The sequence below is a fragment of the Acartia tonsa genome, chromosome 13 (assembly GCF_053477335.1).
Source record: "Acartia tonsa isolate MP-2025a chromosome 13, ASM5347733v1, whole genome shotgun sequence".
NCBI classification, from domain to species: Eukaryota; Metazoa; Arthropoda; class Copepoda; order Calanoida; family Acartiidae; genus Acartia; species Acartia tonsa.
Window position 1 is genome coordinate 24,459,100 of NC_137272.1, and position 26,422 is coordinate 24,485,521.

The window sequence follows — 26,422 nt, forward strand, 5'->3', positions numbered from 1 at the left end:
CGGCTACGCTTTTAAAGATCCAGCTCAGGGTAAACTGCAGCGCATCCAGAATCGGCTACAGTTGAACTTATAAGCGGCAAGCTCAAAGTACACGTCCTCTATCTTTTAAAGATTTTTTGGGCAAAAAGATCATTGCCTAAGCTCTATATATTGTGGTAAAACGGATTGAATGGTCAAATATTTTTAGCGCTATGGCCGTTTTAAAAAAAATTCTTCATGCTTTTTGTTTGTTTAATGTTTATTTTAGCTATTATCTATCTATCTATCTAATGCTACCCCGCTTGTTTTCTGTGTTGTTTTTATGTTGTGCAAATACGGGTTACAGAAAGTCTAAAAATATGGAACTTTTTCATATCATTCGGATTTTTAAAATATCTTTTGTTTAAAAATATTCAAATGTAACGAATTAATGTATCAAACAAACATAACGAACGTAAGGAATAGACAAACTTTTTATATCCATCGTTTTAGATGTTCCAAGGGTCAACGATAAAAAAAACATTGAAAATTTATGATCGTGTTCTTCAAAAAGGTATAAAATTGGGATTTATTTACAAAAATTAAAATGATTATACATAAGTATTGCTTTAATTAAAAGAAATCTATTCAAGCATATTATGCTTATATCTATTTTTTTATCACAAAATTTAAACAAATTAAAAAAAATATATTTTGCCCAAAACATATCTATTTGTTTAGGGCATTTTTGGCACATAAATTTTTTAAAACATCTTAATCAACATTTATCCAAAGTGTTCATAGTGATGTTTAAAGAATGGAAGCTTTTTGTTTTTGTTAACATCCTCACACGCAGCACTATTTGACCTGGTTACTGATCTACAATAGAAACAAATCAAATTGTCAGTTACACCAAACATCTAAGGTTAAGAATCGAGTTTTTGTAGCAAGTCTACAAAAAGCTTATCTAAATTATAGGCGTGTGTATTATAATGTCTTTTTTTTACTAGAATTCTAAATTCTATTAGGACAATTCAATTTTAACATGTAAACAAGTATCAGTGATGATTAACGGTCCGATCTTATTTTTAGAAAGGTTTAGCTTAAAAAGAATAATCCTACCTTGGACCGCAACTAAAAACGCCAACAGTTGTTACCTAATCAAAAATAAAAATAAGTTTGATTACGTTCTTTCATAGCAAATTAATAGTTTATAATGGCTTTGCCCCTAGCCTCTAGAGGCTTCGCCCTACAAGAATTTTTTAGAGTTATATTTTCAAAAAAGTAATTCTGTGCCAAATTACTCTTTGGTAAAATTTCAATTCATAAAAATTAAACCCAGGTTGTTTGCCGTATACACATAAATTGAGATCTCTGTAAATTTTATTTAATACCTATATGTGCAATAACTTTCAAAAGATGTAAATTTTTAAAAATTACAAAAAGCCCAATAATTTTTTTCGGGTAACAATTTTTTTTTGGGGGGGAGGGGGTTTCATGGGATTTGCCCAATGGTGCAGTGGGGTTCCCCCAAACCAATTTTAAAAAATCAAAAATTTGAAAATGGATATTTTTTATTTTTTGGGGGATTGGGATGCGTCTTACCCCCCAAGAAAATAGCTAAAACCACCGAAGGACCAGTAGGCATATTCCCAGAAGAGTAGAGCCCAATTTGTTCAGCAGTTTTTTGAGGATGGTGTTTTTTTTAGTTTTTGGGGGTGTTAGGGGTGTCCCACCCCCCCCCCCCCCCCCCCCGAAAAATAGCTTAAAACCATCACAGGACCAGTAGGTATATTGCCTAAAGAGTAGAGCCAAATCGATCAGCGGTTACTGAGATCTTAAGCTTGGTATTATCCTCTTAGAAATTTTTTTTTTAATTTTGAAAATTTGAGATTCCTCCCTCCCCCTTCCCCCAAACAACGAATAACTTTGGTCGCAGCGCTCGGCACCCTAGCCTGCCTAGCCGCAGCGCTCGGCTCCCTTGCCTGCCTAGCCGAAGCGCTCGGCTCCCTAGCCTGCATAGCCGCAGCGCTCGGCTCCCTTGCCTGCCTAGCCGCAGCGCTCGGCCCCCTTGCCTGCTTAGCCGAAGCGCTCGGCTCCCTAGCCTGTAACTTAATCTAACCTAAACTTGTTGTTTGTTGTCGGAAGGGGGGGGGGGGGGGTGGTACTCAAATTTTCAAAGAGGAAATCGCCCTTAAGCTTCAGACGGACAGGCAGACGGACAGACATCAAGCTACTTTGTATTAAAGATTATGAGCTAAATATAACAAATTGAAATAAGAGAGAACCATACCAAAAAAAAAATAGAGGAAATGGTGCCAGTAAAAAACTTTAAGATGGAAAAAATAAGTTATTCTAAAAACAAAACTGATGTTAGATTTAACTGATCATATGATTTTTTTGACATTTAATAAAGCACCATTTAACCCTTCACCCACCCTCGAAAGAATTTACTACTGGACGTCCTTGCAGCTTGTTATACACGATCACATATTGAATAATAGCTTCAGTCTGTTGTACAAGATCACTTACTGTTTAACTTTGCCTTTGATAATTTTAACACAAAATGGATAGAAACAGACTAAATTTATCACCGTTTAAGTTAATTTATAATCCAAAATGTTATGCAATAGTTTAATCTATCAAAGTAGATTTGAATGCCTAACTTAAATTTGTTTCGTTCTTAAAAATATTTGACTTTAATGAGTTATAAAATACTTACATAATTGTGTTTACGCTGAACGAATTTCAGAAATGCATTCATGTCAGGTCGCCCAAAGTGATTCTAAAATTGTAAAAATATTTTAATAATGATATTAAGTGAGTTAAACTATTTTAGTTCTACACAGGGAAGTAGAAAGCATAACTTTTAATAATTCTCCATTGTGCTACAATGAATCTTTTGTTAGAGTGAAATTATACAAGGTCTTTTTGTTTTAACAACAATGCATATATGTACTATTTTTTAATGATTTTAAAAGAAACAAGACCGAAAACTGTCACGACACACAATGAATAATGAAAAGAAAGAAAACATAAAAATAATCAAAGATGAAAAAAAAATGAAAACAACCATAAGTAACGAAGAAAAAACCAAGTATCTACAAACGGACTAAGTGAATTTATTAAGCAAATGGTCAATGTTTTTAAAGAAGAGAGAAAGAAAAAGAAAGAAGTACATACGAATAGAAAAACAAAAAAATTAAAATCACGAAACCAAAAGAATAAAAAATTATATAAAAATAACATAAATTGAGCTGAATGAACACAAAATTTATTAAAACTACAGGAAATATAATTTATAATACCAACAAAGAAATAAAAATGTGAAAAAGCGTTTTATGTGTAACGAATCAAAGACAGACAGACAGTGTCAGAGATTCTAAGTTTTACAATGATTTGCGTATTGAAAATGAAATACCTGCGCTCTCAAACCAGTAAATAAACTTCTTCGTGACAACTGCTGGAAGTGATTTTCACAAATATACTAAAATAAAATATTAATGTCCTAAAGTATAGTCATTCTTTAAAGATAAACAAGAATGAAAAACATCACAGATTGTAAAAAATGAGAATTGAAAGAATTAAATTTAAAATTTAAAAAATAATATCAGTTTTCATTACGCTTTTCCTTCAGTAATGAAAAAAACCCTACCAAGAAAACTTCTTAGTGCTGATTACAAGAAATAAGTATTCTAAAATTGAGTTCTTATAAAAACGTCTTTTGTACTAACCCTAAAAATCTCTGATTATTTGAACAACTAATCAAAAAGTTGTTTCAGTGACAAAAGTTTTCATCATGTATCTAGTTATATTGTTAGATATTATGACGGCTTTAATCACTTATTATCAAAGCCATGTAGTGTCGACAAAAACACTTGAAATCAGTGAATCCTTCTAGGTGTCCATCCAATCTTTTAAGGTCAAGAAATGTCACTGAATTAGTAAATTGACCCTTGATAAACGCAAATTTGTTTCAAACATCCCACCTAAATTAAAGGGAGTGTATCTTTTTTTACTTTGAATCCCACCTTGGCTGTATTAGGGGGGTATATCCCTTACACTTCTCTACTTAAAATTGCATATATATAGAATGTCAATAGTTTTAACAGGAAGTAAATTTACTAGATTATTAAGAGGTAATTAAAACTGTAAAATATGAATAAAGCTTAAATCTTCAAAAACTTAATACAAACGTCCTATTACTTTCAAATGGCTATCAATACATGGATTTTGAGTCTATTTAACTATTAAACCATTAAGCAAAATACTATTTAGAAAGCATTTATCAATATTTATACAAACCCTCTTAACTTCCCATTCAAAATTTATCAGTTTGCAGATTTTGTATAGACTTCTTTGGCATACTGATTACAAGTAGCCTCACCCCCCTGGAAAATTAAAATTGGTGACTCAAGTAATATTTCTGCCCCTAAAAATCTAACCTAATCCCCAAAAAAATCTTAAACCGATATTACCGTTTTAATCAAGCTTTGATTAAAATATTATTTTCTCAAATAGAAATGTGAAAATCTTCATTTTTGAAGAGCTCTAGAAACAAAAAGAAAAAGTAAGTCTAACATAAATGTAAATATTTTAACTTACCAACATAGTGGTCCGTAGATCAAATTTGTGAAAGAACTGTGTTATGAAAATATGAATCTCCAAAACCTAAAAACAAACAATTTGAGCTTTGTTCTTCTAAATCTAAAAATATTAAAACCTTCCTATGACCAGAAAACATATTCCATAAAAACAAGGCATTGATTAACGAGATATTACGCTTTATCTGGACAAATAGTCAGACATTGTAATACTTTTTAGTATAGATGATAATACCTGAGTTACATCTTTTTCTTCAACATCTCTTAAAACATCAATAAACCATTCAAAACTTCTGTGGGATGGACAAATCCATAGAAAGTAAACCTAAAAAGGCAAGCTGTGTACAATTTGAAAATTATTTATTGATTTATTTCCAAACTTACCTAAATAAATTAAATTAAAACATAATAACAGGTAATAAGTTTGTCTTTTCAAGCAAAGTTTAGCGAATATTGTTATACGCAGAGCCTTCCCTCGGTAAAAAACTTTCACTTAAAATTCCCCTTTAATATTCCTATTTTCCTTCTTTAAATCAGTGTATTATTTAATCTCAATATTTGTGCTGAACATTTTATTTAGGAAGTAAATATGCTTTTTACCTTTTTGCAGGCAACTCCAGAGTATCTGTTTGTAGATGTACCAAATACAAGGTCATTCAAAATTGATGCATATGGAGTCACTCCAATTCCTCAGATAAATTTTAAAGTAAATTTATATTTATATTTACTGTTTCGTGTCTTTATTAACTATTGTTACTTTTTGATCAAATTTTAGTTTTAACACTTAAAATACCTGCTCCTATCATGACCGCCACTTCAAATTTGTACCAGTCCTGATTTCCCCCTCCATAGGGACCCTCTAATCTCATCTTAGGAATGTGTCGTCCTTTGTAACAAATATGACTTCTTCGTTCATCTTCATGACTACTTGCTATGCTAGTGTCATCTGATTGTTCATCATTGTTCGGGTCAAAGAAATTTCTATGGATTATAGCAACAAAGTTTACATTAATAAGAAAGCAATAAAAAATTAATTCCTTTAAAAAACAAACTAAATTTCCATTTTTCTAACTTACCTCAGTTTCCAGGTCCAAGATCCTATTGCTTTGATATGAAGAGACAAAAAGTCTGAAATTTTGAAAAAAGTTTCAAACAATAAGGTCTAAACTGTGCTTTTACTAAATTATATCATTAAATATTTCCAAAATCGCACATTTTTCTGTCCTATTTTTATCATATCAAGTGACTTTTTAAGTTGGATAATAATGAAACAAGAATTTTTGGACTTCATTTATTCCATAACGTCCACAGGCTTTCAGGAAACCTTTGTGGGTCGTCTAAGTACAAACAAAAATGTATTACCTTTACAATGTATTAAATGTTTACAAATGCTACAATATCCAATAAAAGTACAAATAGTATGAGATGATATTTCAAACTCATTTATGGTTGCAGGTTTATTCCTGCAGGTCTGTAGCTATACTTAATCTTATTTTAAAGTGGTTGAACAAAAAAAAAGTTGAATTTACGTAGGTTTGACATTAGCAACGTATTTAATAGCAGTAAAGCTGAAATAATTACCTTCGTGCGGAGCAGAGGTGATTGTAAGACTATGAAATTCTTCAGGTTGTATAGCAGTACAGGAGGCTTTTACAAACTGACCTAAATTAAAATATATTAAAAGAAAATGTTAAAAGTTTTTATATACGCAAAAATTACCTGAAAGAAATCTAAAATTTGGTGGTCTGTAAAATTTTATTTTGATGACATCAGAGGGAAGAAGAGTTGTTTCTAAGATATCTAGTTCCAGGTACCTCCTAACCAGAATTATGATAATTAGTGTTTACACAACAGTTATAAACATAATTAACTGTCTGTGGAAGAGAGAGGTTAGATGGTTAAATTATTAATAGGAGTTCACAAAAAGAAAGAGAAAACCGAAATAACAACAGCGTTACGGAAATACAAATTAATATATAAACATAAGGGTATAGGATAGAGTAGAAGAAAAGAAATCACGACGAGAGAAATAAATATTAATTCTATCGGCTACGCCCCTAGAGGCCTCTACCGGCACTTTTCAATTTTTCTATGCCAGTGAAGTCATCTAGCATGTAACTGTACTTCTAGGGGCAATTTCTCTTTGTACCCCCCCCCCCCCCCAAATTAGGGGTACAAAGAGAAATTGCCCCTAGAAGTACAGTTAAAGACCACCACTGGCGAAAATATATTTATACAAAAATGGCAAAAAGACATGCTAGATGACTTCACTGGCATAGAAAAATTGAAAAGTGCCGGTAGAGGCCTCTAGGGGCGTAGCCGATAGAATTAATATTTATTTCTCTCGTCGTGATTTCTTTTCTTCTACTCTATCCTATACCCTTATGTTGGTTTAAACCATCTCAGGACACATGGGAAGCCAAATAGTAAATGAAAACACTATCGTTTCTGCGGTTAGTGATATCTTTTTGTACAAACACCTATAGATGCTATTAATTTTATTTAAGAATACGTATATTTAAATAGTCCTTGACATTGGCGTTCTGACCATTGCCTTCATTAAAAATCCAAATTAAAAGCATGAAGCATAACAGGTGAAAGGAAGGACTGACGGATTGAATTACTTATGAAAATGAAAAACATCTTCTTTCCTTTACAACTATTACTTATACAAATTTATTTAACTCCATTATATGTCTTAAGCAATAAATTACTTGCCTTTTAAGGCTTATGATCTTATCAAAAGCAAAAATTGTTGCTGGTCCAATAGCAAATATCCAGAATCTAGGAGGTTGTGTAATCCTAAAAATAAAAAGGTAAGATAACAATTATATTGTTTTATATTTAGTAATTCAATATTGATATCTAAAATAATGAATAACCTGGCAAGACCATGAATAAGGCTTAGGAAATACAGAGCAATATACAACTGATGCGTTGTCCAGAAAAACTAAAAATCAAGTATGCATCATTGCACTAGTTTCTATGGAATTTAACAATTTAAAAAGAGATAAATGTGTAGGAAATATCTGTTTGTTAAAGAAATTGTATTACCTTATATGCTTGTTTTCTCACACTTGTGTAGGCAAATACAAATATTATAATCATAACTACATAAAGCGCCAATCCTAAAAAGAGTAGTATAAAGACAAGAGATCAGCTCAACAAAAGTTCATAAATTGAGAGAATGGGAGCAAAACATAAAGGAAATGGAGATTTAGAGGGAAAGTGACAAATAAAAGAATATAGAAGGAGAGCCATAAAGAATCAACTAATGCATCGTTACCGACAGACAGTAGCTTTAAAACTATAACAGAAACAAATATGTAGCATGTGAACATAGCTGGAAAGACTTATTCACTCGGATAACTTGATAGTAGCTTCAAAACTAAAAATAACAATTTTTCCTATTAATATTAAGTTTAAATTTATTATACCTGTAAGACCGGTCATTGTTTTGAAAAGCCAGAATGTTATGTTTGGATTCACATTTGATGGTATCAGCAACTCACTGGACATTGATATTAATAAAACATATAATCAGTATCATGTTTGTCTTTTCTTATGTAATGCAGCATTCTATATTGAGTTAATTCGATTCTCGTATAATTACAAATGAAACTTAGCCTAATTTAGTAGGAAATTTCCATCCTCAATTTCTTTGATATTTATAGCCACAAAGGTTGAAAATAAAATGTGGCTTTAATATGCCAAATTTGATAATGAATTTCACACGGACATACAAAGGTATGGAGACAGGGGCTTGCAACAGGGTTTTTTATCAACATTAACAAAATTAAGGGGGTTTGATAAACCTCTTTACCCCCAAATAAAACCAAGGGGGGTTTCAAGGTAAAAAAGTCACAGTGGGTAATTGGCACACTTCCAAGGATGTACTCACCCCCCTGGCACTAATATTACACTAATTATTGTTTAAAATATAACCTCCTTTGGGTTTAAGGTGGGTGTTAAAATTTCCGGGTGCAATCTGGCAAACTCTCTGCACGCTATTGTTTGGAGACAATTGTTTAGATATATAAAAACACGTAATATTTGTGCAAGGGCAGAAAGAGAGTAAATATAAAAAATCACACTGACAAAAAATAGACGTTATTATACTTTTTTATATTTATGTTTAAGAAATAGAAGCAAAATTGGATACCCTTGACATTACCGACAGACAGACAGACAAAGGACACTTTAACAAATAAAAATCTACAGATTTAAAAACTTACTTTGACATACAGTGAAGATGGTGATTTGGTTGGGTAGAAGCATGATAAAAGTTGACAATATGACCAGCTGAATGTACAAGAGAGAAGAACAGAGCTGTACAGGCAACTATTTTGTGTAACTAAAGAAAACAATAAAATTAGGATGCGTTCAAAGGTTATTTTTAGACTTTTTGTGCAAAAAAAATTGGTCCTTCTTCCCCCTTAATTTTTTTTATATTACATTACTCCTGTATAAAACAATTTATCACGCATCAAAAGCCATTGCACTTCCCCCACCCCTAATAAAGAAAAAAATTAACCCTGGTTGAGATCTTTTACGATAAGACGTCTGAAGTCTTAAAAAGGAAAAGGACTAAACTCCTAACTTGAATTTATTTGGTTTTGATATTAGATACATGTGCGTGACAGCTGACCCGCCCTGACAGCTAAACAATGCAGTAAAGTAAATGTCTGTTACTCATTATAAGGTAAAGATGTGAGTTTTTGCAAACTTGGAGCTTCTTGTAATTTTAGCACACTTCCTTGCTCCTTTCCTCTTGTTTCTTTAAATACGCACATTTTATCCTATGTAGTTGCTTAAAATTCTTTTTCAATACGTTTAATAAGTAGTTTTGAACATAAAGTGTCCATCCTTGCAAGCGCAATCTTTTTGAACCCTCCCGTCTTCTTAAATTAAAGGAGGATGTGACTTTTATAATTTGTATTAGGGGGTGTAAAGTTTAAATCCTAATCAAGGAAGGTCTAACGATGTAGAAATCTTGAAAGGGATATGAATTCAATTTGTATCAATAAATGGACATTTTTCACTGTACAAATTTGAACCTTGAATTTGCCTGTCATAATATAATTCCTTTTTCCTTAAATCATAAGGAATGGCCGCACATATTTCCTACAAATTGTGTAAAAACTAATAGGACATAAATATAATTTACCTCTAAATGAAGGTCCAAGGGAATATATTGGTGTACACTGAGTTCTTTTAACTTTGTTATAAGATTCCTAGATCATATAAACCTTTAAAGCTTTTAAAATCTCTATAAAAAATTACGGTACATTTTTACTATATTAATGTTTGTTAAATTATGAGATAAACATACTAATTTGAGAGATAAATTTATACTTATGTACTACGTAATTGCAGCAATTGTATAATATGAATATAACCTGCAAACAGTCAATAGTAGAACAGAATAACTAAATGTAAGGCTTGCTGCTGAACCTCGAGTTATTGCCAAACCTGACAATAATGCATTTTATTATATAAAAATCACGAAACCTTACTTACAAATAATAGAGAAGAATGAATTATATTTAGATAATAATAAGAATACAATACATTGAAACAAAATATTACAACTTTCTAAAATAATGTTGTGTATTATTGAACTTTAAGGTGTCTTTGATCTTTAAATGAATTTTGGATTCATAAAACCATGGATACTCCACACTACCATTTTGTCTCATTTTATTAAATGGAAATATACCAGCACAAGATTATAGTTAATTCTTCTACCCATGCATCTACGTTAGTTTATGTACCAACTTACCATATCCCATGACTTTTCTAAAATCAGTATGTTCGTTTAGTTGAGAAAAGTCTAAAACAAATTTAAAGTAAGATTTTTTCTTATTAAAGACACAAGAGGATGTTGTAACTAGTTTAAGTTTATATATGGGGTTAATTCAAATACGTACGTAAAAATCTTTCAAGGAATAGTCCAATTGTTATCATGTAGAATACAAACAGATAAAACACATTCTGTCTATTTTCTTCTAAATATCCAACCATTCCATGCCATTTGTCTGACATAGAAGATTTACATCCTAAAAATAATATTATTAGTAGAAGCTAAAAAACAATAAATTTTATAAAGATTATGATCAAGCAGAAACTTACTATGTTCAAGATCTTCTTCCTCTAATTTTATTTCTTCCATTCTATAAAATTAAAACAAAATCATTCTTAATTCTCTTTAAAGCAAAGCTAATCTACATTTAGAATTTTTAAAAAAGTACGTCCGTAGTGCTTTTAGAAAAATGAGATGTACTCGATTACATGAAAGAACGATAACTGTTTATCTAAAATATAATATTGGTCTGTCAGTACTGCTCTAAAAGTCGCGCGTGTTCTTTCAAGTATTATCTTGAACAATATGTATGTACTTAGATATATTGGTGAATTTTATAGTGATTAAAAGTATTTCTACTTGTTTTAAAAAGAATGAATTGATTGCTATAAAATTATTTACAAATAACCTTGCTACATTTGAGTTCATGTCCAGGAAACTTTTGTGTGCTCCCTTGCAGTCAAGCCCAACACAATTGAGATCAACTCGAAATTGTGACATTAAACTTTTGAAAGAACTGTATGAAAGTGTGCTGACATCTCTCAAACCTACAACGAAAAAAGTTAATACCTATTTATTTTGATAAAACACAATTGAAATAGGTATGTTTACCTGCTGATTCTAACATTGAAGAAATGATAATTGATACATCTTGACTGTCAATTTTTTCTGTCTTTGCAATATCAATCAATGAAGATAACATAGTCTAGAAATTTTAAGTTATATATTTTGTGTTTATAAGCAATTGACTTGCTTTACTCGTCAAACTTATAAATCAAAACCACTTACACAATCAAGTGATTCTCATTAAATGTGTTGTTAATTTCAGAATTCTAAAAAAGTGTATTAAACGATCAAACCTTAAAATCTTCTATGTCCACTCTTCCTTCATTATTTTCATCACAAAGTTCAAACATGATTCTTAATTTATCATCCACACTTCCTTCAAATATAATTTCAGTTTCAGATGAAAGCCTTAAAATCTTTGTTTTCAAATTTACCTTTAGTGAATAACACAAGGGTGTCCATAAAATTCTTAAATGAAATTTTGCCGCTTCCTTCTTTATCAACAATCTTAAACATTTTCCTAAAATATAATAAAATTTAATAATATAACGTTTTGGAAATGGTTCATTACTATATGTATCGTACTTAGCCTTTAAGCATTTTTCACCAAAGACTGATTGGTGCTTCACATCCTCCATATTTGATTATTAGTTTTCAACAAAGTTTAAATGATAAAGGATGTGGTTTCAACTTTAATCTGATTTTACCTGACAAACATATCAGATGGTTTCATGCCAAGAGCACTTGCAAACTCTTGTTGAGTTAAATTAATTCTCATCACTTCTGAGTTTCCAAAATTCTGATTGAAAGAGAACAAAACAATTTGGCAAATGATAGTGTATTATAAAAGTGTTTATTTAATTAAAAGAATGAGTACCTCTGACTTTTTATACTTTTTAATTCCAAAAGTTACAGCATATGCTTCTCTGAAAAAATGTTCCAGTCTCTTTTCTCTCCTGTCTTTTGTTTCTGCTGAACTTACTAATATTGTTATAATAATCATTATACATTCCCAGCAATTTATAAATCATAAAATGGAGCCAAAGCAAATTAGGAATTGTCCTAATCTTTCCAAACAGTAGGTATTTTATATAGAATGTAAAAGGAGTACAATTGGCACAATTAAAAATGAATATTTTGCTTTGATTTCTTATGAAGATGCACTTTGTCATTGAAAGTTTATTTTTTCTTTAATTAAAAGACCGTTTAATACTCTATATTGTTGAATATATATTACTGCAACTTTTTAAAATAAAGACTTAAACTTATTACACACAGATGTGTTTTTTTGTTATGTCCTTTTTTTGCATATAAAAGATTTGATAATGCTTACTTAAAGATTTGGCATCTGTTGGTACAGTGTCCATTCTACAGCCATGTTCCCGTAATAGATTCTCAATCTGTAAAATATTTTAAGTCTAACAAAACAACTAATTAAAATATGACAAACTTTTAAAAATTTGATTTATTTTAAATAATCAATATAAAATTACAAGATGTTAATTTGTCTTAATAACATCATAACTATCAGGCAGTATTTTATGTGATATTTTTACCTTCAAAAGGAACTTTTTTCTAGTTCCAACACTGTCAAATGAAAACACAAGATCATGATAATCTTTTGCTTTAATTAGAACATAATACTCTCCTGGGTGATCAACATTCACCTACAATTAAAATATATTTAATATTATAATTAATATTTAATATCAATTAAATGTTGTCCAAATTTACACAAGATATATAAACACATAACCAATACTTAACTTCACAAGTGCAGGATGTGACTTATTAAATTCAACACTTGTCAGGATATTTCCTTTCCTGAAATAAGTTATAACCTTAAATAATAGAAATATTTATAAAGAAAATTAATTTCTAGGAAGTAAATTTGATTGTGTTACATCAATTTCCTTTCATCTAAAAAATTTACCTGTCAACTGTCTTTATGCAAGGACCAGGGCCAAATTTAGCTTTGCAAAATCTATAAGAATCCTCTTGGAGGATTTCTCTCACATACATCTTCTCACTTGATTCAGTTTTCCTGGAGCAGAAATATTTATGTATTAAACATATCTTTAAAAATATTGGCACATTTTACTTATAGAAACATAAATTAAATTGAAATTACTTGTGTTATTTTAAAATTATGTTTAAAAGGTCAAAGTTAAAAAAAAATACTGTTCAGAATCATGAGATAGTTAGTTGTTCCAGAAAAATCTGGTCTCTAATAAATTAGAATATGATTTAGCTAAGTATTTATTTAGCGATAAATAACTTACTGTTGCTGTGGCCACTTTTGTCTTTTTATTTTTCTTCTCATTGTGTTAGAATAAATAATTGTGAGATATGCACAGAAAATTGTCACAGCTGGGAACACAACTAATAAAAGAACTCCATACATAAAAGCCATCTCGCTTCCCTGCAAAAGTATTATCATTTAGAAATTCAAGATTAATTAGACGGAAGGTTAGACAATTATAACCAAAATTAAAGTTATTTGTTAACTTTCTTAGACGGACGCACATACGAATTTTAGGATGTGGACGTCCGAGTGTCCTAGATTGATTAGACTTGGTTAGACTTTAAAACTTTAAAAAACTGTTCTAGATATACTACATATATCCTAAGCTCAGAGTCAGTGTGAAAAAGTTTAACACACAGACAGACAAACTTTATAGAAACCATTATTTTAGACAAATCAATTGATGGAAAAGTGAAAAGTATATGTCTTTAATAGTATGATCGACAAACTGACGTACAAAGTTGTTACAAATAATATCACAGTAGCTTTGCAACTAATCAACAAAGTGTTTGATGTGTTCGAAGCAACCCACCTCCTACTTGAGCTAGAGAAGTGTATATTAAATATTACTTACCATAAAATAATCAAACTTTTCATGATGGATACATGGTTTCATATCTTGGTGAGCTAACTGTTTAGGTTGACCACAGGGATCTCCCTCTCTCCACTTAAACACCTGTAAATACAATTTAGAAATATATTGAAATAGAGATGAGTAAAAAGTATATTCTAAACTTCTGTGCGTGGTTCTTCCTATATAAAAAACTAGCGGCTTCGCCCCTAGCCTCTAGGGGCTTTGCCCCAAGAGGTTTGATCAACCTAATTTTAAGTATTTTAGATTTAAAAAGAAAAAGTAAAAAAAAATTTTTTTTTTGGTAGGGGGGGTATTTTTTATTTTTGGGGGGGTTGGGGGTGTCCCACCCCCCAAGAAAATAGCTTAAAACCATCACAGGACCAGTAGGTATATTCCCTGAAGAGTAGAGCCCAATCGGTTCAGTGGTTACTGAGATCTTAAGCTTCAGACGGACAGACGGAAAGACGGACAGACGGACAGACAGACAGACAGACGGACAGACATCGTTCTACTTTGTATTATAGATTACCTCTTTTTGAATTTCATATGGTTTGACATTAGTTGCATTGACAATAACATCCCATAGCCTAATATTTCTTATTTCTTCAATTTCCTCTGCTGTAAATATTTCAGATTCTGCATTTTCAAACCAAAACCTAAATAAACAAGGATGACAACATCCATAAAAGCAAAGCTCTAAAGCGGTAGGGCAAACGAACATTAATTCTTGTAGTGTGTCAGAATGGAAAAACAAGGACGACAACATCCATAAAAGCAAAGCTCTGAAGCGGTAGAACAAACGAACATTAACTCTTGTAGTGTGTCAGAATGGAAAAATATAAATGTATAAGTTTTGACAAAATTGTACGTAAATCTTTTCAAAACTATTAAATACATAAAAAATTGCTGTCCCAAAAGTTTAAAATCAAGTTGATATAAATGAACGTACAGACATTCTGGTAACGATTATGGAGTTGCAATGCTTCTTAAATAACACCTAGCTGTTATATAAAATCATCATAATAAGTTTGAAATCGATAGGACAATTCTAACATGTCAAACGTTACGGACGGAAGCTTTAAAAAATAATTTTAAAAATGTTAACTTGATTTAGGGACATAATTGTGTAAAATATTATTGTGCAATGGACATTTCAATTTAGGGTACCTGTCACCGTCCCTGAGCCTTTTGAATTGATCTCTGATAATTGCACTAAAACAAAACATTATTAACATTTTACTTGAGAATTTAATAGTTACTCCTTAATAAATTAATTGAAATGTGATTAGTATTGTAGGTAGTAAAGCTATCAGTATCCATCTGTAGGTAGTGCTGTCGGAGATATGGAATTTATTAAAATAAGAAAATGCAATTTTCTTGGCTACTGTTTGAAATAATAGATTAAAATTAATTGGGTAGATTCTAATGACTAATTTCATCTCTCTTGTAACACATTTGATCTTTCAGTCCGTCTGTATTACTATGATGGGACTTATTTAGCTCTTGTATAACACAGAATCTTTAAATTTCTTATGAATAAAACTTTCAATAATAACATCTAATCTGTATATACTTGGTGTTGGTATGTTTTAAGCTATTTATTCACACAGACATACATATGTAAAAATAACTAAGGTAACTGCTTTTTAAATGAAGTGATGTGCTCTTTTTTCACACTCTGAATTTTAAGTTGGTGTAGATAACAAACAAATGTTGTCATCATGTCAAAAACATAATTAATTAATTTTATGTATATTTTTTCAGATAATATTATATTTCTTATAAACCTGAATAATGGTCCAGGGCCTTGGTGTGACTCCAACATTCCTCCAATGTAAAGATCAACATCCTACAAATGGTAGATTAAGCATTTCGAATTCTAAAACAAATCTTACTTTAAAATTATATCAGTACTTACCTTTAATTGATTATAGCCATATAGCTCTTCTAATTTGTGAAAGATTTCTGGAAACTCCTAATAATAAAATAATAGATTTATATTTTGCAATATAGCATAAATACAAATTACAAATGTTTAACACTAAAAGTCACCTCATATAAAACAGGATTAATATCACTCCAGTTTGAAATTGGGGGCAATTTAAAATGTTTTCTGAAAATAAGGAACACATTTTTTTTATCTTATTAAATCTTGTAAATCATAAACTGAAATCAATTATTTACACAATATTAACCATTTGTTACCTAACAGTGTTATAATCAGGTAAACCACTGTCTCTTCCTCTCATTATATTGAGTGCAGCTAAATCTCTCCGACTGAAATCCAGAGGCCCAAATAACTGAAACATGAAATAATAGTATTAAGATGCTGGTATAAAAAGATAACTTTCATTTTATCTTCTGCCTTTATAGCTACATTACAAACAGACCAAATGTCTTCAATAAATCAGCTAAACTTCCATATCTAAGTTAAATATCCCAACTCAAGAATAGCAGCAGTAGTTTGATATTTGATTACAATGCGGTTTAGGACATGATTCGAATCCTTAACCTGCAAATCTAAGTAAAAAGTGACTTTGTGAAAACATACAATTAATTTAACCTTGTTTCTTATGTCAGCACACAATGTGGAATCCTCTCTTTCGGAAATCTGACTACTTAAACCTTAAAAATTTGTTCATTATTTGTATTTTTATACCAAGATTACTTCAAGAAGATCAAATTATAGATAAAGGAATTGAAATACCTCTAAGTATATTTTCTACAGCACCTCCTCTGACCTAAATTGTAAAAAAAAGTAGTAAAGGCCAAGTAAATATATTCTTTTAAATCATTGGTTTTCTCCCCAAAAGAACTTATCAAACACTACACCTTCCCCCATTATTTTAAAAATAAATTGAAAACAAGAGGGAGTGTTTTTCCTATATGCCTAACCCCTGTTAACATTAATGTTAACATATGTCTGTAACTTGGAGCGCTTATGTGTTCGGAAACCATGCCCAATAAAGCAGAAGTCAATAAACTTCTGCCAACCAGTTAAGAATATCTTCATAACTTTTAAGTAGTGATCTCTCCTTGCCTCTGACATGTCATCCTTTTTATGGACTTTAACCTAATATATGTACATCTTTCATATTATTCTGTTTAGTCGCATTTTCTGCTTGCATTGCAAGGTTTTGGTTATGTACTTTTGTAATGTCTAACACTTCTTTGAATATCTTGTAAAGCATCTTATATAGGTTTTTATCTTCTGGAGATAGTAAAGAGTGTCTTTTGTCTTACTCTCTCATTTGATCCATGAGATCAATGTATATTTGAGAGACCCACGGTTTGGGCTAGTCTTCCTAAGGCATTAATTCTCTCGGCTAGTATTATTCTATACTTTTGTGTTACCATGTTAAGTTTAATCTCAGTACAGAAACTTACAAGTCTGTCTCTATTATCATTTTTCTTGCCATTACTTAAGCCTAGGTGATATCTGCACATGACTTCTTTTAAATTCTCATTGTTTGAGGTTTAAAAGATCCTTAGAGCATGATCAAGTCTTTTCTTTATGACCAATAATATTCTTTAAAACACAATCAAGCATAACCTAACCTGACCTGCAGTAAAAACATGCAAACGAAAAATAACCCTAACCTAATTATTTCAAAATAAGGGAGAGGAGGGTTGAGCTCAATAGGTACCTCCATGGAAACCATAAATTATTTTTAAGAATTAACTTACCACTTCTTGTGCATTCCACCAATTAGAACATAACCTAAAAAGTTAATAACTGTTGAATATGGTTAAAAATTTGTCAGGACTTATTTAATGTTAAATAAGTTTTTATTGAGTTAGTAATGAATGACTTTGGCTATATTTAACACATAAAACTGGCATAAGAAATTAAAACGGAAATTTCCCTAATTAGTTTAAAGCAAAAATATAAACAATCTATAATGAAGACAAGTACATTGAACAGTTATTAGTTAAGTACATTTTTCATGAAATCCTTACCTAAGACCAGCAGTTCCATCAGCATCAGATATGAAATTACAGCTGTCTGATTTATCTAGTTTTAGTGGAGACCTTTTCTTATTTTTCTTTGCTTTCATGGGTCCTCGCAGGTATATTCCAGGAGGAATGAGTGTGTGTCCAAATCTAAATTGTAAATTTAATTAGAGTACTAAAAGTGTTAGAATAGTATTTTCTCGCATCGTATTATAAACGGCTTTCCGCGGATATAGAATGTACAATTATAAGATTAAAACCAGTTTTTTTTAGCCCCGAGGTGCCGAAGGCACTGGCTAAAAACTGGTTTTAATCTTACGATTGTACATTTTTATATTCGTAGAAAGCTGGATAAAATACGATGCTAGACATAGTTTTTTCGCATGGATGAGAACCGGTTCCTATCCACCGGATTCGAATGAATACGAGAAAACATATTTAATTATTATACATAACATGCATTGCACAATAAGTTTATTCGGGTTCTTCTCAATATGCTCGAATATTCCTAACCCCCTAGTCAATGATTTAAGTAATATTTTTAGATAATAAGATGCAAAAGTGTTTTTTAAAAATATATACCTGAAGGCTGCAGATTGGAAAACATGGTTGATGCTTGGATTTATATCTGGATTGTACCCTGAAAAATGTACATAAGAAAACAACATAAAAAAAAGATTGAAAAACTTTATTAATTATATTCAAATTTAGGATAAATTGAGAAAAATTATAAATAAAATTTTTATAACCTGTGTATATTGGAGATGCCTCACCCAGAAGAGCAGGTAAATATTCATAGAATATAATATTTTGTAGAGTGGCAATATTCATTCTTCTAGCTCTCTAAATTAATTATTATTCATTTATGTGAATTTCATGCAGGCAATAAGAAATATATTATAAAAAAAGAAGTTTTATAAAAGATTTCACATGATCAGCAACTTGAAAAAGCAAACCTTTAAATTTTTTTATATTATAAGATTTTGAACCGCAAAAATATCAACCTGAAAAATATCCTCATCTGACCAATCTGGATGTTTGTCTTTTACTCTTTTGGCCAAGACGTTGTGCCATCGATAGAAGAGAATACCAAAAGTTAGAATTGCTGGGTTTTGATGGACTCTAAATAGAAAATACTATATATAGTTATAAGATTCATAAAGAATGCCAAAATGTGTGTTAAAGGATGGCATACAATAAGAAGCAATGAATGTCAATATATGAACGCTTACCTCGGATCTCCAAGAAGATACATTCTAGAAGGATCTGCAGATTTCATGGTTTGTGGCACTGGAAAATTGTAAATAGGAACACTCTGAAACAAATTTAAACAAATTTTCACTTTTAGATTTTTTATTTAATTGCAGAATTATTTGATTTATCAATATCCATACCTGAGTATTGAAAGGTGGATAACCATCTTCTGTCATTTGAAGATTCCTATATAAAATTGTATGGAGTTTATCGTTACCAGGAACATTTTACGGTGAAATGCACTAGATCCTATAATATATAACGAGGGTATGTACGAACATCCGTTCGTCACTACAAAATAGTAGTATAGATAAAAGACATGATTCCTAATCAGTAAATTTGACCAAAAAGAACACAGTGGAGGAACAATTAATGGTTGGTTTATACTTAAAACAGTTTTTTCTCTTTTCATAAGTCTAATATGACAGTTTAAACAGGTGAATTTCTTTGAAATTTGATAATTAGGCTTTACTAAAATTTTTCCTAGTCTCATTACAGTTAATAACAGCTTAAAAGTAAACTAAATATATGCAAAAATTTTGTCTGGAAAAAAATCTTTTTTATGTTTATTGGATAAATCCATCTAGATTTATAAATCTATTTGCGCTCCACTTAGTACAAAAGCAAAATGCAAATATAATGGAGCTAAATATCAAACAAACTTAAAAGTGACTGAATAATATTTTTCTCACAAATCACATATATCCTTTACGATATTTACTTTTACATATCTTCCTCTTATTGACAAATTGAACAAAAATTATCTTAATTCATACTTCAGATTGTAAACATTGAAATCCTACCCATCTTCATAGCTTCTCATATAATTAACCCATGGTTCTACAGTTGAGTAAATAAAACTGCCATCTATCCAGGCCGTTATCTTGTTTTGCTAAAAAAATCAAGTGTTAATTACATAAATCTTACAAAAAAGTACATAAACACGAAAACCTAAACATGTTCATTTTTATATTTTAATCACATGTAAAGAATAAAAAGGTTTCCTGTCATTTTTTGGAAGGTAAAACACCTTTCTTACAAATTACTACATATCATTTTTGTCAGGATATGTCAAAACATTACATTTTTCCTTGAAAAAATATATTGCTTGACTGAAGAAAAAGTTAAAGACAAAATATTTATATATAGATTGTTCTGTTCTCTAGGAGAAATTTTACTTGACCTTTTATAGCTTGAAGGTTACCTGTTCTCTTATAGAGTTTCTGACCTGTTGATCTATCAAGGCATTTGCTTGTTATATAAAATGTTAACTGTTCTCTTAGAGAGTTTGAACTCTGTCCTGTTGACCTATCATAGCTTACTCTATGAAAATTTACCTGTTCTCTAGGAGAGTTTGGACTCTGTCCTGTTGACCTATCATAGCTTGCTCTATAGAAAGGCATATTTAACTCTCCATCACATTTCTTATCATACATCTCATCACACCTAATTAAAATTGCTCACTTTCCGGTTACAATAAAAATATAAACATTAAATTATTTTTATATTAAGGACAACAAATATTAATAATTATGCAGATTTTTTCTGTATTACTTAATCATTAAGTATGAGAGATGTGAAATAAAGCACAATTTAGTAAAATGTATAATTTACCTAGATATTTTAATTTTACTTAGTTCAAGCGGGCATGATTGCGCTTCACTGGCCATCAGTATCTCAGATGTTATGGCCTAAAAAAATAAATAATCTAAGATAATAACAAATTTTAAAATTTCTTTAAAAATATATATTTAACTTTAAAACTAGAGTACCTGTCCAAAAAATGCCATCATAGCAGTCTTATTGTTTCTAGAACCGATTCCATCTAAACCTTTGGAAAAGGCTTCACTAAGCTGGCGAGGGGAAGGCCTAGAATTTTTTAAAACCATGAAAAATGTTTATGCCATAAAAAAGATGAAAACTTTTCTAGATTATATGAATATCTACATCTGCAATAAATAGATATGTAGATTTAAATAAATAATTACAAAAAAAAAATGCTAAAAAGTATTAGCTAATATGTATGTACCATTAAAGTAAAACAATGAAGGGTTATAGGGTTAAAAAACTGGTATTATCCTCTTAGGATTTGTTTACTTCAATTTTGAAAATTTTGTACCTCCACCCCCCCCCCCCCCCCAGGACAGAAATATTACACAGGCCGTGGCGCTCGACCCCTTGGCCTGCCTAAACGCAGCGCTCGGCCCCGTAGCCTATAACTTATTCAGTTCTGACACTATATATGTGTTAATGTTCGTTTGTCCTACCGTTTCAGAGCTTCGCTTTTATGGATGTTGTCATCCTTGTTGTACCTGTTTATACCCCCCATTTGATAAACTCCATCAGAGTAGGCTGCAGGTGTTCTTCTACTTAATTTACTTCCTATATAATTATAAAAGCAAAAAAGATCAATGAAATTATAAAAAATTGTAATCTTTAAGAACAAGGATGTCTCTATACACCTCTTCATTTGATCATCTGTCTGTTTGCTTGATGTATTATTTGCCAAGTGGACCACTTTTCTGGCCTACCTCTCCGATTTTGTTAATACTCTATATTTTTGTCTGTTTGGTGGTTCTTACCTTCAGGAGGACAGAAAATAAGTCCCTGGATGTCCCATGAAATATTACATTAGCATATTATACAACAAAATGATCGATTATTCATTTAAAAACCAATCATAATGCTATTTTGGCCAAAACTTCAGTTTTACAGGGTGTCCAACAAATCTAACATAATACCCAAAATATTCATCCGAAAAAAAGTTTTTTTTTTTACCTAAAACCTGTGTAAAGAATGTGTAGCATGTGGTGTATTGAGGGTTTTGATTGGCCTGGACTATAAGGTTGTCGAATTCCCTTTGGGACACCCTGTAAATTTGTTTTTGTCCCTTTTAGGGGGAAAGGAGCCATTTTGTAGCCGTAGACCTCCGTTTTGTTGTTGTAGAACTTTTAAAGGCACTTCTTTTGGTACATATGCAATATGCATTATCCATCTACTTTGTTTTATGGGTTTGATGTGCAATTAAGGTAGGAAGGAGTTGTTTTAACAAGATGACTCTTAAGTACCTTTATTTAGACAATTTTTAGTAAAACTTTTAAGTTAATATACAGCGGCACATAAATTCGGACTATTTAAAACGGCCATTGCATTGTGTCAAAACTACTTGACCAATCAGGACATTTGATCCCACTTTAAAAAGCTTAGGAAATGACCTTTTTGAATAAAAAAAATCTTTGGATGATGGAGGACGTCTACTACCCGCTGGGCGCGTAAATCTTTAACAAGAGAGATTTAAAATGCGCCCGGAGTTTATCCTTGATTCTCGACTTAGGCCCACAAAATCTGATCAAATGTTGGTTAGATAGACTTATGGAACTCACTGGAGATACTGCTAGATAAATAAGTAATTAACTAAAAACGCTAGAGCTCTCTATCCAAGCTGGTTTGGTCATAGTACTCCGGCTAAGAGAACCTTGGCAAATTTTAAAAAGTCAAAAATCTTGAACATTTCTTGGTTCTCGGCTTCAGCAACCAATATGGAACCTTAAAAACTTGTTTTAGACTATGGGTTGCATCTTCATGTCATTTCCAAAAAGGTATAGAACGTCATTGTCACTCATTCTAAAAGGTGTGCAAAAAAATGCGGACTTTTAAAAAATTAAAATTGCGCGGCTTGTATTAATAGTAGAAAAATTGTATGCATATCGTTAGAACCGCTATGAACTCTATTTTTTGGAAATATAAGAACGGAACCTGTGCTACGTATAGTTAGGGAGCTACGTGTTAAAATGTCCCAACTGATGTTAAACTTGACTTGCGAGTAAATTTTAAAATATAACTAAAATTAGAGAGGATATTTTGCAAAAAGAGATGCCTACATTTTTAAATTTAAAATTGCACGGCTTGTGTTAATAGTAGAAAAATGTTACGCATACCGTTAGAACCGCTATGGACTGTATTTTTTGGAAATATAAGAATGGTTCCTGTGCTACAAATAACCTAGGAGCCAGATGGTAAAATGGACCAAAATTTACTCGCAAGTCAAGTTTTGAGTCAGTTGGGACATTTTAACACGTGGCTCCTAAACTATGCATAGCGCAGGAATCGTTTTTATATTTCCTAAAAATAGACTTCTTAGCGGTTCTAACGCTATGCGTAGTATATTTCTACTATTAACACAAGCTGCGCAATTTCAATTTTAAAAAAGTCCGCATTTTTTTTGCACACCCTTTAGCTCAAATAAGCTTCAAAGATGGGTGAATTTGGATCCTACAGTTACTCATGTCCCTAAGGAGATATGGCCTCCCAGCAGTCCCAATCTTAAACCAATGATATATTTTGCCTGTGGCGACATTAAAGCATACACTAATAGACGTGCCCATACCACAAAAACCTCCCTCATTGCCACTATCAGGGAGAAATTCGCAATCTTGGACAGGGATATGTTGACCAGGGCCTAAATGCGGAACAGGGGGCGGTGATTAAGGCTGGCGGCAATTTTTAAAATAATCTCAGTACCTACCTTAATATATATAGACATCCAGGGACTATAAAACTTTTTTCTGCCCTCCTGAAGGAAAGAACCACCAAACAGAACAAAATATAGAGTATTACCAAAATCGGAGAGGTAGTACAGAAAAGTGATCCACTTTGCAAATAATACACCACCTGGAGAAGGAGTTAAACGTGAACAGAGAGTTAAATAAGTCATGAAAAAAAGAGAGAAATAATAAAAGAGTTGCAACTAAAAGCCCTATTTTGAAACCTTATTTAAATAGCCTTCTGTTTTGGCTAAAAAAAATTTAGTTGTACCATGCCATGTGTAATTCTTTTGGAGTAAAGGGGAATTATCCAAATTATTTTTCAATTCTGCAAGCCTTTGTATCAGTGGCGTTCACAAGGTTTTGATAGGGGGGTACATGACGCACCCGAAAATTTTTGCGAACCTTCTTTAACCAAAATCGATGGAAGTGTAAGTCTCAAATTGGTGTATTACGTATATAAGAGGCGTGTTATTTTAGTGTTAGGGTTGTGAATACAACAAACTAGGTGTCCCCTCCTTCCATAAGCAACAAACTTGAAGGTAAAAAATGTTCCTTGATGACAAAGCCTGAATTGTATTAAAATTGTGTGAAAAATGATCAATGTGACGTAATAAAAATGAAGGATTATCCATCTCTTTGTTAGGGGTTTTCTTTCCCACTTTTCTTCTCCTCTCCCTCATTTTATTACGTCACATGGATTATTTTTGACACAATTTTAACACAATTTGGGCTTTGTCTTCCTTGGGCTGGTAAATTGACGCTCGAAGAGTGCATTTTATCCCACCGACTATTTTGCCTTTTCATCCCCATTTACAGTTTTAGGAGGATGTATCAATGGGGTGCAGGTGGTTGGACAATTTAGGTGGTGGTTCCACACCCCTTGATTTGGAAATTATGGTAGTTACACCCCTCTTTTGCACGCCTTTGTTTCCAAACCCCAACACGCGTTGCTGGTGCTTGCTACTAAACACAACATTGTTGCAACCAAGCAAAACAAACTATGTGAATTACCGACAGATCCCCAATCCGGATTAGCTCTGTTATTGTACCAACCATCATATCTTTGTTTCTCTACAGATAATTCTAAATATATAAGATTAAACAATTTTTTTTATGAAAACTGATGCCGTTTTGAAATGACAACATCCACAAGTAGCTAGCACAAACAATAAAAGATATCAATAAATAAATAAAGAGTAGATTCTGATAAATCAGAGAATAATTTCAAAGCAAACCTAATTCTGATCCTATATCTATTCAATACATTTATAGAATCAGACAAAAAAAACAATTAAGTAATGTAAAAAGCTTTTTCATACAAAAGAAATTTAGACGGACAGACAGACATTTTTAAATTACAGAATTAAAAAGTATTTCGTCTTCATTTTATACAAAAATATGAGAAAATCAATTGCAAAAAGTAGAAGTAACTAAAAAGCCGCTTAAAGGCTGTCCGACCGCCATCGATGTTTTATACTTCATTATTCTCTATGTTGATGGAAATGTTAACAAGAAGTTTCAGCCGTCTATTTCGTAAATAGAAATACAAACCTTAATCATCGAAAAATTATTTTATGAAACTCACAAACTACTCAAAGTTCGATATCAAAATAAAGCACCGGCCCTTGCTCTTTATAATGACCGATCCTAGTTATAGAGTAACGTGCGCTACTAATAACAAGTAGAAATATATTAATCAAAATGAATACCTGACATAAGCGAATTTAAAGTTTGTTGTAAGATCCGTTGTTCAATATCAAAATCATTTTGTAAAGCAAGTTTAACTTCGGCCTAGAGAAATCCATATTTATATTATATTTATTTAACACATTAAAATACAGACAGTTTTCTACAGGAAAATAAAAATTATAGGATTAATTTATGTGGTGTTTTCCATTTCTTTTAATATTATTAAATCTTATATTCTCTTAATTTTCCCTTAAATGTTTACTTTGTTGTTCTTAAAAATGCATTTAATTGTTGACATTTCTTTGATATAACAAAATAAAAAGTAATTGAATTTCAAATTATATACCCTTTTTACCTTTAGAAGTTGTACATCAGCATTGAGGGCAGGGTTGGTAGGAGACAAGGAGAAAAAAAAGATAATTGTTATCAGTATAGGCTGAACTTGCCTCATTTTAAGATCGTTATTTCCTCACATCTGTAATAAACAAAAATAAAGTAAAGTAAAAATTTAGAGGTGCTTATAAGTAGTGCAATATCGAAAAATGTCTTACTGTAGCAACGCTGCTCTATAACCCATTTTATCAATAAGTGCGTACGGCTGTGGAAGATATGCAATTTTCTCGACTGCTAGTTTAGAAAAAAATGAATTTCTTTGAAGATTTGACTGCCTAATGAGAATACATAGTCTGTAATTTTTCGTCTATCAGTTTATCAGTAAAGTGAATTGCTCGGTCGCTATCAAAAATGTTTAAATTAATTTCTGAAAATTTGCTATCTGCTCAATCTCTACTATTTACTTACTTTATTCATTTTACTGTTATTGATAGTATGTATGTTGTAATTCAAGTTTCTATTTCTGTTGTTTTTACTTAGAGTTGAGATCATAAT

The 26,422-nt window shown here is 31.2% G+C and overlaps 1 protein-coding gene across 1 annotated transcript; it reads right to left on the reverse strand.

Moving 5' to 3' along the window:
* Positions 1 to 501: 501 nt before the first annotated feature.
* On the reverse strand, positions 502 to 26,029 carry LOC145304560 (dual oxidase-like). Its single transcript, XM_080146468.1, has 56 exons — positions 25,890 to 26,029; positions 25,555 to 25,636; positions 24,857 to 24,928; positions 21,611 to 21,680; positions 21,071 to 21,167; positions 20,913 to 20,989; positions 20,636 to 20,744; positions 20,102 to 20,190; positions 19,439 to 19,484; positions 19,277 to 19,359; positions 19,049 to 19,166; positions 18,794 to 18,887; positions 18,627 to 18,684; positions 18,051 to 18,194; positions 17,778 to 17,811; positions 16,798 to 16,831; positions 16,654 to 16,715; positions 16,296 to 16,390; positions 16,143 to 16,203; positions 16,009 to 16,065; positions 15,878 to 15,939; positions 15,258 to 15,302; positions 14,620 to 14,746; positions 14,091 to 14,192; positions 13,494 to 13,633; positions 13,145 to 13,255; positions 12,978 to 13,035; positions 12,768 to 12,878; positions 12,545 to 12,611; positions 12,089 to 12,192; positions 11,919 to 12,010; positions 11,646 to 11,731; positions 11,505 to 11,587; positions 11,257 to 11,350; positions 11,054 to 11,192; positions 10,695 to 10,735; positions 10,493 to 10,621; positions 10,345 to 10,395; positions 9,962 to 10,034; positions 9,730 to 9,796; positions 8,798 to 8,916; positions 8,000 to 8,073; positions 7,617 to 7,690; positions 7,445 to 7,512; positions 7,281 to 7,364; positions 6,282 to 6,379; positions 6,144 to 6,224; positions 5,639 to 5,690; positions 5,356 to 5,543; positions 5,163 to 5,251; positions 4,798 to 4,887; positions 4,564 to 4,629; positions 3,380 to 3,445; positions 2,681 to 2,743; positions 1,081 to 1,115; positions 502 to 837 (listed from the first exon to the last, which is right to left on the reverse strand). The coding sequence occupies exons 1-56, from the start codon at positions 25,983 to 25,985 to the stop codon at positions 744 to 746; spliced, it is 4,701 nt and encodes a 1,566-aa protein (XP_080002594.1). The 5' UTR covers positions 25,986 to 26,029; the 3' UTR covers positions 502 to 743.
* Between the last annotated feature and the right edge of the window lie 393 nt (positions 26,030 to 26,422).